The sequence below is a fragment of the Xylocopa sonorina genome, chromosome 6 (assembly GCF_050948175.1).
Source record: "Xylocopa sonorina isolate GNS202 chromosome 6, iyXylSono1_principal, whole genome shotgun sequence".
In the NCBI taxonomy this organism is placed as follows: Eukaryota; Metazoa; Arthropoda; class Insecta; order Hymenoptera; family Apidae; genus Xylocopa; species Xylocopa sonorina.
In genome coordinates this window covers 8,533,040-8,548,017 of record NC_135198.1, presented here as the reverse complement: position 1 = coordinate 8,548,017, position 14,978 = coordinate 8,533,040, and the positions used below count along the sequence as shown (strand labels likewise).

The window sequence follows — 14,978 nt, the reverse complement described above, 5'->3', positions numbered from 1 at the left end:
GAGAACTGCACGAAATGACGGACACGAGGAATTTATACGTCGCGGCCCCGGTCACGGGCAATTGCCCCGCCGTCACGGACCAGAATAATGTCGCGATACGTGCACGCCAAAACACTCTGGCCCTCGACGCGGAGGGAAACAACACGTCGATTACGACTGGATGTTGTACCGTGCTCGAGACACGCTGGCGACACCCACCAGCACTCCTGTCTGGCCTTGCGAGTTATTATCGTATAGATTCCTCTAATGCGCGCAATGTCGTTCGATTGGCAGGAAAAAAGGGGGTCAAGGGGTAGACAGCGTCGCGCAGGTACAATTTAATCCTGTCGCAATCGAACATCGAGGTCTGTGTTTCTTTCCGTGTCGTTTTCCTCATTTTTTTCCTTTGACGTTTCGAAGAATCGATCGTCGATGACAGTTCTTGGTGCTGATTCGAAAAGGATAGGAAATTGAGCGGTGGTAGCGCGAAGAGTTTGGCGAACAGAGGGTGTCAAAGGGTTGACGGTGGTATGCTCGAGTTAGAAACGAACCGTGCTTAGAAATTAGTCACGCGACTGCAAGACGACCAAGCGGAATTTTTGAGGGAACGAACAATCCGCAGACGCGATGACGCAGAATTTCTGGCTCGACTTTGGAAAACCTTGGCACGCAAAGCCGGCTGAAGTTCAAGGTATATAGACAGCGTCTGCTAGACGAATGTTTATTCGTCCGGAAGCAACTTTTCGAGAACGCATTCTACTCCGAATTTAACTATTTGGAACAAGCCAATCCATTCACTCGACGATGCGTAATCTCGATCTGAAATTGAAAATCTTTTTGGTTATTGAATTAAACAGCTGACCGATCGAGCGTCATTCTTTTAAGGAAAGCGCTTTAATCGCGAATTGGCGACATTTCGGCTAGAATTTCCATTACTTTGCAAATGGAAACTGTCAAATCGAAACTGAGTTTCGTTCTTTCGCTGTCCTCCATGAAATTCTATACCTATTTGACTTTTACCGCGACGATTAAGGGAACTGGTGATCGTGATTTTTCTTAGTACGAAAAAATACGAAGTCCCGACGAATTCCACGCGTTCGAAGGCCCAACTGGTATTGTTCGGAATGCGATTTTTCCAGCGAAATTGCTTTCCGTTCCGCGTGAAATCGAACATCGATAACGAGCCCATCGAATTCAACGCGGTCGTCGACGAAAAAAAGAATTAGTCGCGGTTTCGATGGAAGAGAGAACGCGTGGCTTTTCACCAATCCGTTCTTCTCTTTTTTTTTACCACCTGGTTACTCCAATGACAGCGGTTAGTTATGACTCGCTCGAAGGCGATTGAATTAACAGTTGATACGCGTACTTCAAAAGAAACGAGCGAGTTAACGCGTGTGGTTTCAAGAAAAAGGATGGAACGAGCAGGGTGGAACGTTCGAAACGTGAGATTAAACCGTGGAAACGAGGATTAATGTCCGCCGCGAAGGAGTACAAAGGAAAGTCGAACCGCAACGAGAATTCGCACGGCTTTTGTTCGAGCAGGAATGCAATAGCGACTAATTCTCAGACGTACTTTCGTTATGCACAGACCGTCGGAGGTTAATCGTGTCACTTTAGAAACGGCTCGCAATTAAACGTCCGCGTTTCATATCGAATTTTCACACGGACCCACATTATTTCATTTTCTCTCGACGAGGAGGAATGAAATTACACTTTATCGCACTTTATTTAGATGTCTTCTCGACCCGTTCGTGTCGCTCGAGCGATATCAAAATGAGATGGAAAATATTGCAAGGGAAACGAATGATGCTGGTATTAATTGTTTAAAACGAACTGAAACAGCGTGGCAGAATGTGTGCCTTCGAAGAAACGGGACAGAGAATGTTGTGAATAATATATACAGCTTAAAGTTTCATTCAATTAGCCGATGGTAGTAGCACGAATCAGTGAATGAATCTATATTTTATTTAGTTTACTAAGAATCGGAAAATTTACCTTTATATAACCGCAGGCCACCTTAAAAATTTCCATATTTGATGCTTTATCGAAATTTTATTTGTCGGGTAAATATATCCTCGCGTGTTTATTGATTTCTTCCACCGCGGTTACCTCGAAATTAACCTCGTATTTGGTTAACTCGCAGCTTCCCTGGGGACGATCTTCGAGTAATAATCCTCTCCATCGGCAGATGCAAAATAGTTTATCGACTAGTTCGCTTTGTACGTCGAATTCCATAAAATCCGTGCGGAGGAAACAGACGTCTCGAGCGAAGATTTCACGCGGCAATCGAAGTAACCTGTCGCTTCTCATCGTCGTCGATCGTCGGGGTCGCGCGTGTCCGTTTTACGACCCTGCGACGCGAAATTTTCAATCCTCGCGATAAATCGGGCCGCTCTTCTCTGAACATTTTATGCCCGACGAACGCGTCCGATCATCCGACGCGGCCTCGACGCGAACGCCGTCGCTGGTACAGTTTCTTATTCCACGGATACGATCGACGAGGGTCGTAAACGGACACGTCGAAAGACGCCGCTCGATTTAATGCCACCGGGTACATATATATATATTGAAACGACCGTGACTGTTTTAGAGGAGGAAGTTTCGCGAGCTGTTCACGCGCGACTTTTGCGACGCGACATTAACCCTTCGAGGGGGTTTGGTTCGATGGCCATCGTTGGTTTACGCATCCCTCGTTTCACAGTGCACCATACAAGAAACAGCTGTTGCGACTAGTAAAAAAGAGATAATCGAAATATCCACGGAGAATAACTCTCGGCAATTTTACCGAGCATTCGGAGGGTTAATCGTCCAAACGCGATCCGCGCACCCTCGTCAAACTTCTGTCCCCAATGGTTATCCCTGTTACGTTATAGCGCATTCAGCGATGTGTCGAAGACCGCAGGTGGTTGATCAATTATTCATTTGTTAAACGTGATGCGATGGTTTTAGCCGGTGCGATTTGTTGTCTCATTGGGAATTCTAGAGTTGCTGAATGTCCCAGTATAAAAGCGTGGTTTTCCACGGCGAATGGGAGAGGATAGGAGAAATGGAGGAGAAATGAAGGAGAACTAACCAGAACGTCCGTTGCTCCGCAGATGCTGTCGGTGAGCCCAGGAATGGAGGTAGGCAGCGGCGGTCACGGCGGCCTAGGCGGTGGACTAGAGGGTGATCCGAGCGGAGGCGGCGGTGTGGTGGGCGGGGGCGGGGTTGGCGGTGGCGGCGAAGGAGCCACCGAGGGGATGCAGGAAGCGATGGTCGCAGCGGCCAGGGACCGCGCGATCCGCGCCGGAAGCGTCCGGCAGGACCTCGCCCTCGACCTGCCACCGCGGTTGCAGCTTCCGGATGGCGAGGAACGTCCGTACGGAGCGCACACCGCCCTCCACCTGCGTGACCCGGAGCAGGTGAGCTCTATCTATCTCTCTCTCTCTCTCTCTCTCTATCTCACTCTCTTCTTCTCTTCTCTCTTGAAAGATTACAGTCACGCAGTCTCTCGCGTTTCTTGGATTGACTATTTTTCTTTCACGTGTCGCAACTAGGAGTTCGAGAAGTAGCTTTTTTTTTGGAAAATGTTAGGAATGTGTTTACTCAATTTCATGTTTCTTATGAGAAAATTGAAGATTCTCCCAGTGAAACGAATGAAATGTCCGGTACAGGTTAGTTCCTAATCCGAAGAGGGACGCGAGCGCGCACAAATTTTCCGCTTAATGGCGCCGGGAACAGGCCGTAGCGCAATATCGCACTAACAACTGTCCGTAGCGTCTGGTAGCATTTAATATCAGCAAATTAATGGCATTAAACAGCGGCCCGTGCAATTATAGCCTGATCAGCGTTACCGGCTTGCTCCCAGACGTTCCCCAATCGGGTTTTCATTTATCGAACGCGGCCCGATTAGCCGCACGCTAATAAGCACGTTTCGCGAGCCCGCGGGTAATAACGCGTGTAAAAACGGATAAATTTTCCACGCTCGGTGCCCCGCAGATAAAATCACGCGTTCCGTCGTTGCGTCGATGAGTTCTGTTGCTCGCGGCAGCTTAGCCCGCTGGAACGACTCGAACGATTCGCGATTCTACCAACGCGCGGATCGTCGCGCGTGTTCAACCTTCTTTCCATCCGAAAAACTGAATCGCCATCTTAATATATGGTAGACGATGTTATTAAATCGTGGTGGGTAATTAGCCTCGTTAATTGCCGTGTTCGAGAATTATTTACGACGCGCGAAGCGCGTTACGCGGGGACGCGAGGGTGCTCGTTAAGGGATGGCTCGAACTTCCAGTCGTTCTTTAACATACGCTACCGATTTCGCGCGTTCGTACGTCGTTCGTCGATGGTATTCGTTGCGTGGGTCTCTCGATGGATACGATTACCTGGTAATAACTGGGTCAGTCGGAAATTGATCGAGCGTTCTTTTCCGTGGAATTAAAAACGCGTAGCAGACCGATTAATTTAGTTCGTCGTAAAAGTAAACGCGATCCAGTCTTTTTCTTTTCCCCGACGTTAAGCGACAGGAAATTAGTAGACTCGAGTGCGAGCAGTTAATACGTCTTTCTTAATTAACAAGTTGTAAAAAGATCGTCGGTGGCTTTGGCGGTGGTTATTGGCGTTTACGAGTCGGGGAACAGGTTTCTGTTCCTCACCTGAAGTGTATCATTATTTCGTCGTGGTTCGATAAGGGAAACGCGTCCAATTTGCATTTTAATAGCTCGCGACATATTTCTATCTCTAGCCAGTGTTAGAAATTGCCACGGTTCCTTCTCTATCGCTATTCCCACCGGTTCCATTTCGGAGCACGCTAATAGAAAGGGAAGCAGGCACGTTCTAATGAAAATGATCATCCCCGAGTAAGAGTAGCTCGTTCAGACCGGAAATATCCACGTTCGTAGAGGCTCGCAGACGATCGAGTGGCCGTAGGTCTCGTGCCGTTTTCGCCGAAGGTCGCCAAGACGCCGCCGTAGGCCACGAAGGAGGCGGCGACGGCGTGAGATCGGGTTCTACCCTCGTCGAGGCTTCTGGATGCCGGCATCGAGCTGAAACACGCGCGCCCTCGGCGCTCCTCGAGGGTCACGGGTTAGAATTTCAGTAATCCAACGCCCTTACACGTGTACGACCGTGGCATGCTGGACTCTGTCGGCCCGTCCGTCGTCGAACCCGCTTCCTGGCCGAGCAAAAAATACCCTTCCGTTCCTTCTTCTTCTTCTTCTTCTCTACCCTTCAATTTCCTATCCAATTTTGTCGATCGTACTAGGTCGCGTAGCGTGCTCTTTACTCGAACGAGATTGAAGATCTTGCAGCTTTTTGTGAATCTACCGTATATTGAACACCGTTCGTATTACGCCTGGAAGGTAGCAATTGTTTCTGCAGAATTACTGCGCAGACCTGTGAGTCTAAATATTCTCCGACTCGTTACAGTAGACGATTAGTCTAGAATTAATTATATCGAGCTTCTTCTTTATCATTTTTCGTAATAATTTGAGAAAGTATATGGAGAGAGAAATATTTTTCGACTTTATCAAGGCGAGGGCTATATCGTGGTTCGTGAACCGAGCAGCGGTGATCGTTTAGGGTGTAGATACACAGATATCCTGCTCGATGAACCGGTGTCAGGATCGCGAGTGAAACGCGGGGGTGGAACGTGGAATCGATTTTCGATTTTTGGCGAACCGCCGCGTTCGTTTATCCGAGCGAAAGCGTCGCCTCCGGTGACGCTGCTGCTGCATGTTGAAGGGTTGTTTGCGATAGTCAGCTCGCCGTGTCGCGCACCACTTTCGCGAAAACTGAATATGGATTTTTTTCTCCCGATAGATGTTGGCTGGTGTAAAATGTGTGCCTCCACCCCTCCTTTATAGGTCTCTTTTTACGTTCGTCGTTGGGTGGTTCTAAATGGTCGCCGGTTCGGGTATTTTATACATCTCCCCTTATCAACCCTTAGAACATTATCTCGCGTTTCAGACTACTCTGTCCCTCGAAAAATACCTCGAGAAATCGAACTCTTCCTGTACTCTATAGTATCGCTAAATCAGGCGCACCGAATTCCTCGCGGTCCACCCCACAAATCTCTAGTAAAACACACCAGCGAGAGCCCGTGAATGTCAACTAAAGTCCAGTGTTCGAATTCCAGGAGAGCGAGATATACCAGAAGTGCGTGCGGCCGCCGCCAAACCGGACGGTGTTCGACAGCGAGAGTCCTCCCCCTTACCGTAGCCAGTCCGCGTTGCTGGACGCGTCCGAGCGGATAGTGCGGTGCCACAGCGCAGGCAGTTCCCTGTTGAGGGTGTTCCGGAAGTTCCCAAGCCCGAGCAGCTCGACGCCAGCGGTGGTGGTGCCGCCTAGGAGACCGACCCTGTCCAGTTATTCCGAGTCCAGTAGCAACCTGAGCAACCTGTCCAGCCTGACGGTGGTACCGTGCGAGACGGACGAGAGCCAGCAACAGCAACACCACCACCATCACCACCACCACCATCACCACCATCAGCACCAGCACCAGCAGCAGCACGTCTGATCCGAGGCACGGCCGAGAAGGAGAGCACTCGAGGCCACGACAACGACGACTACCACGACTGCCACGTCGAGGAGCGAGTTCCTCGAGGTCGACGGACGGCCGAGGATCTCGTGGAAGCGGCGGCGGGCCGTCTCGGCCGAGGCGGAGCAGCGTGAAAAGACGGTGGCGCGGGACGACGAGGAGCGGAAGGACGCCGTGCTCGTCGCGCTTGTTCCCCAGCCCTCGAGAATCCTCGACGCCTCGAGGATCCCTCAAGACTGACTCGCAGGAGAAACTTCGCGATTGGGTTCGGCTAGCCGCCTTGTCGAGTAGGGCGGACGGGCGCGGATCGCGCGGAAACACGCGCCACGAAGGACGCGGAGGAATAGCGTACGCAGCGGTGGTAACTGGAGAGAGATTCTTCTTCGACTCTGCCTGATCGCGGTCCATCCTGCGCGCGAATGATTTCTCTCTCTCTCTCTCTGAGAACGAAGAAGAGGACGCTCCCTCGTCTATGGATCCAGAGGGGGTTGCGAGAGCTGCGTTCCGTGGATCGGTACACCCCATCGGTGCTTCTGGTGTTCGATGCTGGTCACCTAATCCTACGGGGCAATCCTACCAGGCCAGTCTCTAGCCTAGATCTCAGACGTATCCAAAGCACTCTAGACGAGACGCACGGGGTTAGTCTTGTAAATGTTGCGTGGAAGAGGAGGATGGGAGTGGAGAACCGAGGGGTGAACCGTTCAGGCCACGAGAGCGGATCGAACGATCGAGATAACGCAAACACGGATGTGTTCGAAGATGGAGAAGGATGATGAGAGGAAGGAGGATGGGAGGGAACGATAAGAAAGGCCTACGTGATAGATGGACGCGAGGGCATCGTCCACGGAGCAGCTCTGGTAGACTGATCAACTCGCGTTGACACACACGGACGTTTTATCATCCGGGGGAGAGAAGACGAGACACCGTGAGCCGATAGTCGAAGCAACGAGAGGCGATGCGCGATGGTGTGGTGCGATGGTGGGCAAGAAGATGGTCGAGGAAGAAGCTGGTCGGTCACACGGGAACGCCAAACGTAGCGAACCGAGCACGAGCGAGGGTGGCGTGGTGTGCCGCGCCCGTTTCGCTGCCAACCTGAAGAAGAACGGAACCACACCGAGCGGGACGATTACCGATCACATCGAGTACGCGTGCATGTATATCGTTTTGGAAGTTTGTTCGCTGCGAAAAAGACTTAGTAAATTATTTATTGGCGTCGATGCTCGCCGGCCGTGATCCACAGCGGCGGCTGGCGGGTGTGCGTGCGTGCGTGCGTGCGGATCCGCGGTTGAGAAAGGAAGACGAAGGAAGAAAAGATAAATGGGTTGGAAAGAAACGAAGATGAAAGAACGGAGACGCGGAGGACGCGACACAGACGCGGCTAGAATAAATGAATGTATCCGCGAATTACGCGTCTCGGGTTTCGCGTGTGTGTATTGTCTGTGTGCGTATGCGTGAATGCGTGTCGAGAAGAGAGAAGAGTGTGGAAACGGGTCCAGGTGAGAGAGAGAGAGAGAGGGGGGGGGGATATAGCGGAACGGCGGGATGGGAATATCATTGAGAGCAGGGTGACGCAAGGGTGAGAAGAAGAGGGATTCTCCGTGAATGACTGATGCGGCGCGATTCTACGGCGTGTAAATGGGAGGATGAACGAGACAGATGGAAAAGTAGTGCCAAGAGCGTAACAAAGAAAAAAAGATACACAAGAGGAGGTTGGGAGAAGATGGAACTCTGTAAATATTAGGTTAGGTAGTTCAATATCAATATAATTATTATGACTAAAAATGATATGCTCTATATACTTGATTAAAAAAGAAAAAAAAACAAAGTAATAAACCTTACACCACGCATAAACACACGAGTTGGACGGGCCGTACGAAATCGCCCTGGGACACGCGTTACGCTTTCCGACGAGGCCTCCTCGAGTATTCTAGACGAAAATCAGATAAACGGGAAAATCGTTTCGAGCGTCGCGATCGACCAACGCGATTTTTTCAAAATTACCAACGAGGACAAAAGTTCGTCGTCCTCGTCCATCGATTGAGTCGTCCCTCTTACCATCTCTTTTTTTCCCCTGCTCGACGAGGGGCGTCGTTCAACTGAGATACATCCGTGTCGATGATAAAATACGTACGTCGAGTATGAAAATCGTTTACAAAATTTATCCTTATAGTTTCTTTTAAACACGCGTCGAATATCTTTCGATTCTCCAGTGTCCCAGTCGAACGACGACTTTCGCGAGAGGAAAAAGAACGCTGATCGAAGCTTTGAGACTGCACCCGCGATGGATGAGAGAGCTAGTTCCCCTCTCGACGCGGGGGGCGGATCGATATTCACGTTTTAGTGATTGGTAAACGAGTCGATGATCGAAGTCGCAGAGACGAGAAGGGGTACGATCGCGAGTCGTTGGACGGGGTGGAGGGATGGAAATCGTTCGGTCGAAGCGTCGCGGCGCTCGTCCGGCTGGCGCGTCTCGCCGTGTTTCGAATGGCTCGCACGATGTCTGATATAAACGCTACTTTATTATTATTCAGATAGATAAGGCTTCAGTTTTCCGACGGAAACAAAAAAAGTAAATAAATAAATAGGACGAGATCTGCCTTGACGATGAACTGAGAGTCGACGACCGGCTTCGTTTCCCCGTTTTCTTTCGGAAGCAGCCGCGAAACGCACGTTCCCGTCCGCGTTGCTGTGGAGGCTCTTGGCAAAAGTTAGGGTTTAACGGTACCTCTTTTAGATTTAGATATGCCTACGGTGTTTAGGTGTATCGTTAGACGTACTGTTAAGGAAGGGCGGAGAGGTCTGTCCACCCCTTTCCTCGAGATATCGTAGCGGATATCGAAACCAAATTGTAATCGTGTGTGCCTTACTTGATATCTTGAGAAACGAACAGTAGAACAGTCTGACTCCCAGTATACCCTTGAAATTTTTAGATATTAACCGTTAACGCGACTCTTCATGAGAACATGTGTTTAAAGTTTGGTTTCGACGCGTTCTACGATCGGTCGAGAGAGAGGGTAAGGTAGAGATATTCCAGCGGCTACTTTAGAATTCGAGGTTCATTTAAGAGGTAGACCTCTTCGTCCGCCCTTAATTGGGCGTACCACCGGGTACGCCATCGACAGTGTTCCTGAGAACTTTTTTCTCGAAAACGAAAGAATAAAAAGAAAAGTGAAAAGTTTGGTATAAAGGGAAATTATTTTCTAAGGTCGGCAGCTGCACGCGCCGGATAGAGTTTCAAATCGAGTGCTTCGGATTTTTCACTGGACAGCCATGACATTGTTAATTTAAGATAGAACTTTCGTACGGCTACGAAAGGGGGGGGGGGGGGGGGGACGACGACGCTCCCGCGAGGGGCGTTTCGGTTAGCGCATTCCTGATTGAAAGAGAGCCAAGCGTAATTTTTTACAACCTCGATATTTTTCCTGTAAAGCGGCGCGACGAAAGTGAAGTACGAGAGAAGAATAGTATTTTTATTGAAATTGACGTCTTTTTTTTCGCGACCGTAGACTTTGCGCGTCGGCTACGCTAATTTCGCTTATAAAGTACGACTCACCAGAAAGGCCTTCGACACCTCGATAAAGTACAATCTTCTTACCAAATACAAAAGTATGGAACCTCCACAGCGATCTGACGGGAGACACTCGATCACGAAACTTGAACTGTTTCCATCGTTTCGTTTTAGTCGATTAAATGGTTACGATTAACCCCTTGCCTCGCGACATTTCTGTCCACGATTTACGTGAAATTACGTACGATTGTTCGATCGAGAATTAGTTCTATTCTATTTGGATTATAGCTCGTGCGTGAGATCGTTTACGAGGCAAGCGGTCGATCGATTCTGCGAGACGTACGTTCACGATAAAATTGACAGAACGGACGAGTTTTCTGGCGCGTGGACGATCAAAATGGCGGCATCGACTTCGGTTCTCGATCTCGGGACAGAGCAAAACTACTGAAGTATCTCATGAGAAGTCACCAATTATTGTAATCCTTAAAACCGTACGACGAAGGGGTGAAATTGCAAACAAATTACCGACAGCTTTCCCTTTCCGTTCGTGTGGCGCGTGGGAACACGAAGGTCTCCGTAGAGAAGAATCCAGGAACATTTGAAAAAAGAAGAAGAGAAAAAGAATGAAACCTCGATGGAATCTCCCACTCGCGTTAAAACTCATTTTCAACGTTCCGTCGAGATCTAAAACGAAGAGAAGAGAAACCAATTGACCTCGTGTTGTCACTCGAGACGCGAATTGAAAAAGCACCGTTCAAGAGGCACGTTTTTCGCGTCAAATATATGCGTAAAAAGCAAAAGGAAGAAGAATCCTATGCCGATGAAAAAGCGTATAGTCGATCCTACATGTGTACACGCGCAGCGCTGGAAATATTCATCGCGTCGCTCGATTATTATCACGGGTATTCGTAGGAAGTATTGTATTCTATTCCATTCGCGGATACTTCACTGCTTAGCGTTCGAGTATAACTGTTTGCGTTAAAAAAATATGTTTCGACGGCGGATCATTCGATCAACCATATTGTTAGAAAAATTCTACGTACCGTGCGACTTGGGGGAGAGCGAGGCAATAATTATTTCCAGTACCGTACGGGTTCACACGCGCACCGTACGTGTACACGTGTACGAGAGCAGAAGTTGTTTGGAGAGATATATATATATATGTCCGGGCAGTTCTACAGACGACGCTCGACCGTGGTCCCCGTGGTACCGCGAGAAGAGACACGCGAGCTCTTCCCATCGTTTAAAAAGAAAAATGTGTTCACGCGCATGCAATATTAGGTGATGAAGATTAATCGTACTTCTCTATGTAATGAAAAGGAGGAAGGAGAAGAAAAGAGAACGTATAGAATGAGACGAGCGCGAAGTTCGATGAAGATACGCGAGGCAAAACGGCAAAACAGAGAGGAAAGGAACGAACAATAGCGGACTAACGAGAGTACGGTCCCTCGCGATTGAACGAGAGAGCAATCGACGAGAAGACGCGACAGAGAGATCGTGTATGTGTGTCCTGAGTAAGTACGTGTATGTGGGATGCATGATCGAGAGTTGTGGCGAAATGAAGCGTGCAAGGGAGCGAGAGAAAGGGAGAGAAAGCGAGCAAAGATACGAAAGGTGTAACTAAATCGAAAAATGAAAAAAAAGAAAATGGGTCTTGTGCAAGTCTCGGTTAAATTAAAGAGAGAAAAAGAAGAATACTGTTATCGACTTAGATCGAATTTTTTAAGAGCCATCGCCCACACGGTTGCGATTGAAATTCCGCGCGTGGCGTGGCGATTAATCAATTTCTTAGCGAGCACGATTTTAATAATTAATTCGCGTCGTATCGCGGTGTCATTTTATTAACGGTTCGCGTTGCGCGACGCTCGAGCATTCTTTGGACGATTCGGCCGGAGCGACGGGATCGATCGTTGGTTGGCCTCTCGCAGAAGAATCGGGCCTACACGAAACCGTCGAACGAGAGGGAAGAAACACGATTCCATTTTGTAGAAATTGCGATTACGAGGCGTACTTTCGATACGATCGATACGTTGACCGCTCAAATTAGCTGTCCAATCGAAAAGCCACGACTAAATGATCAAGTCACATTCCAGGAGAACATTCGATGATGGTGGTCGTGTCTTCTCGATGAAATCGGTTAAAATCAATTGTACTCCGGGCGAAGAGAATCTATTAAGGAACTGCGTTAAGTCAGTCGGTAAAGAAGGTCACCAATTTACCTCTGAAGAGTAATCGTTCGAGAGAATACATCGTAGAAGCGTCTGATATTCGAGTGAATTTCGATGCGATCCTCGTCAGCCTGGCCGTTTCCGGTCCATCTAGTCATGCTGAGCCGCGTCTCCTGTTTTTGGAGGATGAAATCGGTCGGTCGTGTTTCATCAATGTCGAGCCGCGCAGAACCAAAGCTGATCCTGTACTCTGGACTCTTTAAACGGTCGCGGTAATTTGCGGGAAAGCGAAGAGATGATCAGTTTCGGTCTCTGAGCGGGCACGATTTGTCGTTGACGCGATCCCAGCGAGTGGATCGACTTTTATAGGCGCGTTTGTGATTTCACGAGGTGTTCCAAAATTCGCGGACGATCTGCGTTCGCCATTTTTTCTATGCGAAATTCGACGTTCTCTCTATCGGATTTCTCGCGGAGCTGTAATTATTGTCGTATTGTCGATAAGATTGGTGTGTCTAGTCCACCGCGGCGGAGGGATGCACCCCGATATGGCGTCTCGTTGCTTCATTCCTCGTCGAGGCAACTGATGGTACGGACTCTTTAATCTACGCGTTGCCTTCGGGTTTGATATCGTCCGGAGGCGATTGCGCGCCCTTAGCCGTATCGATTCGTTGTCTCACCGTGTTCCACAATCGTGGGGCAACGGGAGAGCCATTCTGGACCCTGCTCGCCGTGGTATATAAATTATGTTCTTTTTCTTTTGTTCGTTCGTTCGCTTACGTTGTTAGGTAATCGAAAAATTGACGATAGGTCGAGATACGGGGGAGTCGAGGAAGGGAATCGATGCACAGACCCGCAGACTGATCACATATGGATGCAAATCTGAGAATCAAAATTTTTATTTCTCGGGGGGAGGGGGGATGGGGACGCAGTGTCTTACGGAGCGATACCTTTGGTACCGGTTCGAAACGGACGGTGGAGCGGAAAAGGCGATGGTTTCGGGAGGAGCCGCGACGGTACCAAGAGGAAACTGCCGCGAAGGATGCGTGCGTGCGTGCGTGCGTGCGTGCCTGCTGGGTGAGAATGGGGAACACGTGCGACTGGGAGAATTAAAAGGAAAAAAAGACGTGTAACGGGTAACAAGAACCACTAAATAGCCAACGTATGTCATTCGAGTCGAATAATTATCGTTTCATTGTCGCCGTGATGTACGAGCAGGGGAGAGAGAAAAAGAAAATATGCGAGCGAGAAATTGGAGAAACTTTTTTCAAAGTAATCGATCGATGTTGTAGGAACAGTGTCATTTAAAGTAGTAGATCGCTTCTACAAGAAAAAATAAAAAAAAAAAAAAACGAGTCATCTTAAGGGAGAATAAGAGAAACGGTTCACATATTTCGAAAGTCGCGCCGGCCGCGTCGCGGTGGCCGCTCGAAATGCCGCGAGATTCGAACGGACGCGCGAAGGAGAGGGTTCCTCGAACGTTCCTGTTCCTTCTGCTCGATTTTTCTCTTCTTTTTCTCCTCTTTCTTTTATGATTTCGCTCGTCGCGACGAATCTCGCGTTCCTTTTCAGCGTGTATGCGACTCTCGGCCGAAGTAAACGGTTTTTTATACAGTAGAATTGTACCAATCGTACCACATAGGAAAGGAAAAAAAAAAAATAAAACATAATGATGTTCGTTGTTCACTGCTCTGGCTTGCTAGAAACAGCAAAACACAATAACTCGGGCCTCTCGGAGGCTGTTCGGACCAGGAGAGGCGCGAAAAGAGAACAAGAAAAAGACTGTTGACCAATAACGAGCGTACACTCATTCGGAAGAACTTGCTCCGGACAGTCCCCTTCGTGCCCCCTGTATGAATCGGCAACATTTCGACATTGCAAGATTATTGGTGTACTTATCACGCAGTTTTCTACAAAATAAAGAAAACGATTTTAAAAAAAACTATACAATCTCGTCAAGTATTTCCCTTTGGAGCCGCCCTACAGATATTATCATTACGTTCGTACGAATAATCTTTAAGTTATCATACTTGTCACACTCGGAAATATATATATTTTCATAGATTTAATTAATCTCAACTGTTTTATCGACTGATTTCATGCTACGCAGTCGAGGGTTGAGCGACACGTTCACGGATGGCACCACGTACACGAATCAGTCCGTCGATATTCCCTGGTTCTATTCCAATCTAAATCTTCGAATGGAGCAAGTTGGTCAGCATCCATCCGGCGCAAAATGATACAAATCTATTTATATACGATTAAATATAAATCAACCGAACGTTTTACTGTATTAAATCTATCCATTGCACTCATTCAACCACATCTGCTTCCCTACGCTATAATTTTAATGCAAAGTTCTCCAAGCGGTATCTCTAATCGTTTCTTCGTTCTGTTATAGGTCTTACGGGAAAGAAGATAAAGTCAGCGGAATTTAGGAACTTCCTACAATCAATCAGGATCATTTTAACTACCTGCTCAAGAGGAGAAGAAAGAAGAAAGGATCAGGCAGAAGAAGAGAACAGAAAGAAGCGGGTACCGATCAACTACTTCGTATCACTGTATATTAATGTTAAGAAAATGATTAATAGTTAAATAATTAATATTACACTATAATAGATGTATAAAATATTGTATTATATGTATATTATTATTGTAAAATATGTAGTTTACGTGTAATTGACTGTATATTGTACTAACTTGATTAAATAAATAAATTATTTGATAAGAAAATAATACAATGAGTTTGTTCAATTACCTTCTTCAATCTTATCCACTCCTTTTCCTCATTACTCCATAAATTCAGCGA

The 14,978-nt window shown here is 48.0% G+C and overlaps 3 protein-coding genes across 4 annotated transcripts in view; 2 read left to right on the top strand and 1 right to left on the bottom strand.

Moving 5' to 3' along the window:
* LOC143424453 (uncharacterized) overlaps positions 1-6,884 on the top strand; it is a 106,492-nt gene extending 99,608 nt beyond the window's left edge. Inside the window, exons 4-5 of the mRNA XM_076896509.1 lie at positions 3,075-3,380; positions 6,095-6,884. Coding sequence (XP_076752624.1) covers positions 3,075-3,380; positions 6,095-6,475 — 687 coding nt within the window. The 3' untranslated portion in view covers positions 6,476-6,884. The remainder of the gene's footprint in view (positions 1-3,074; positions 3,381-6,094) is intronic.
* Positions 1-14,978, top strand: part of Nhe2 (Na[+]/H[+] hydrogen exchanger 2) — a 250,996-nt gene that overhangs the window by 181,318 nt on the left and 54,700 nt on the right. The gene's annotated exons all lie outside the window — the stretch shown is intronic.
* Positions 1-14,978, bottom strand: part of LOC143424631 (ciliary microtubule inner protein 1) — a 168,223-nt gene that overhangs the window by 141,772 nt on the left and 11,473 nt on the right. The window lies entirely within an intron of this gene.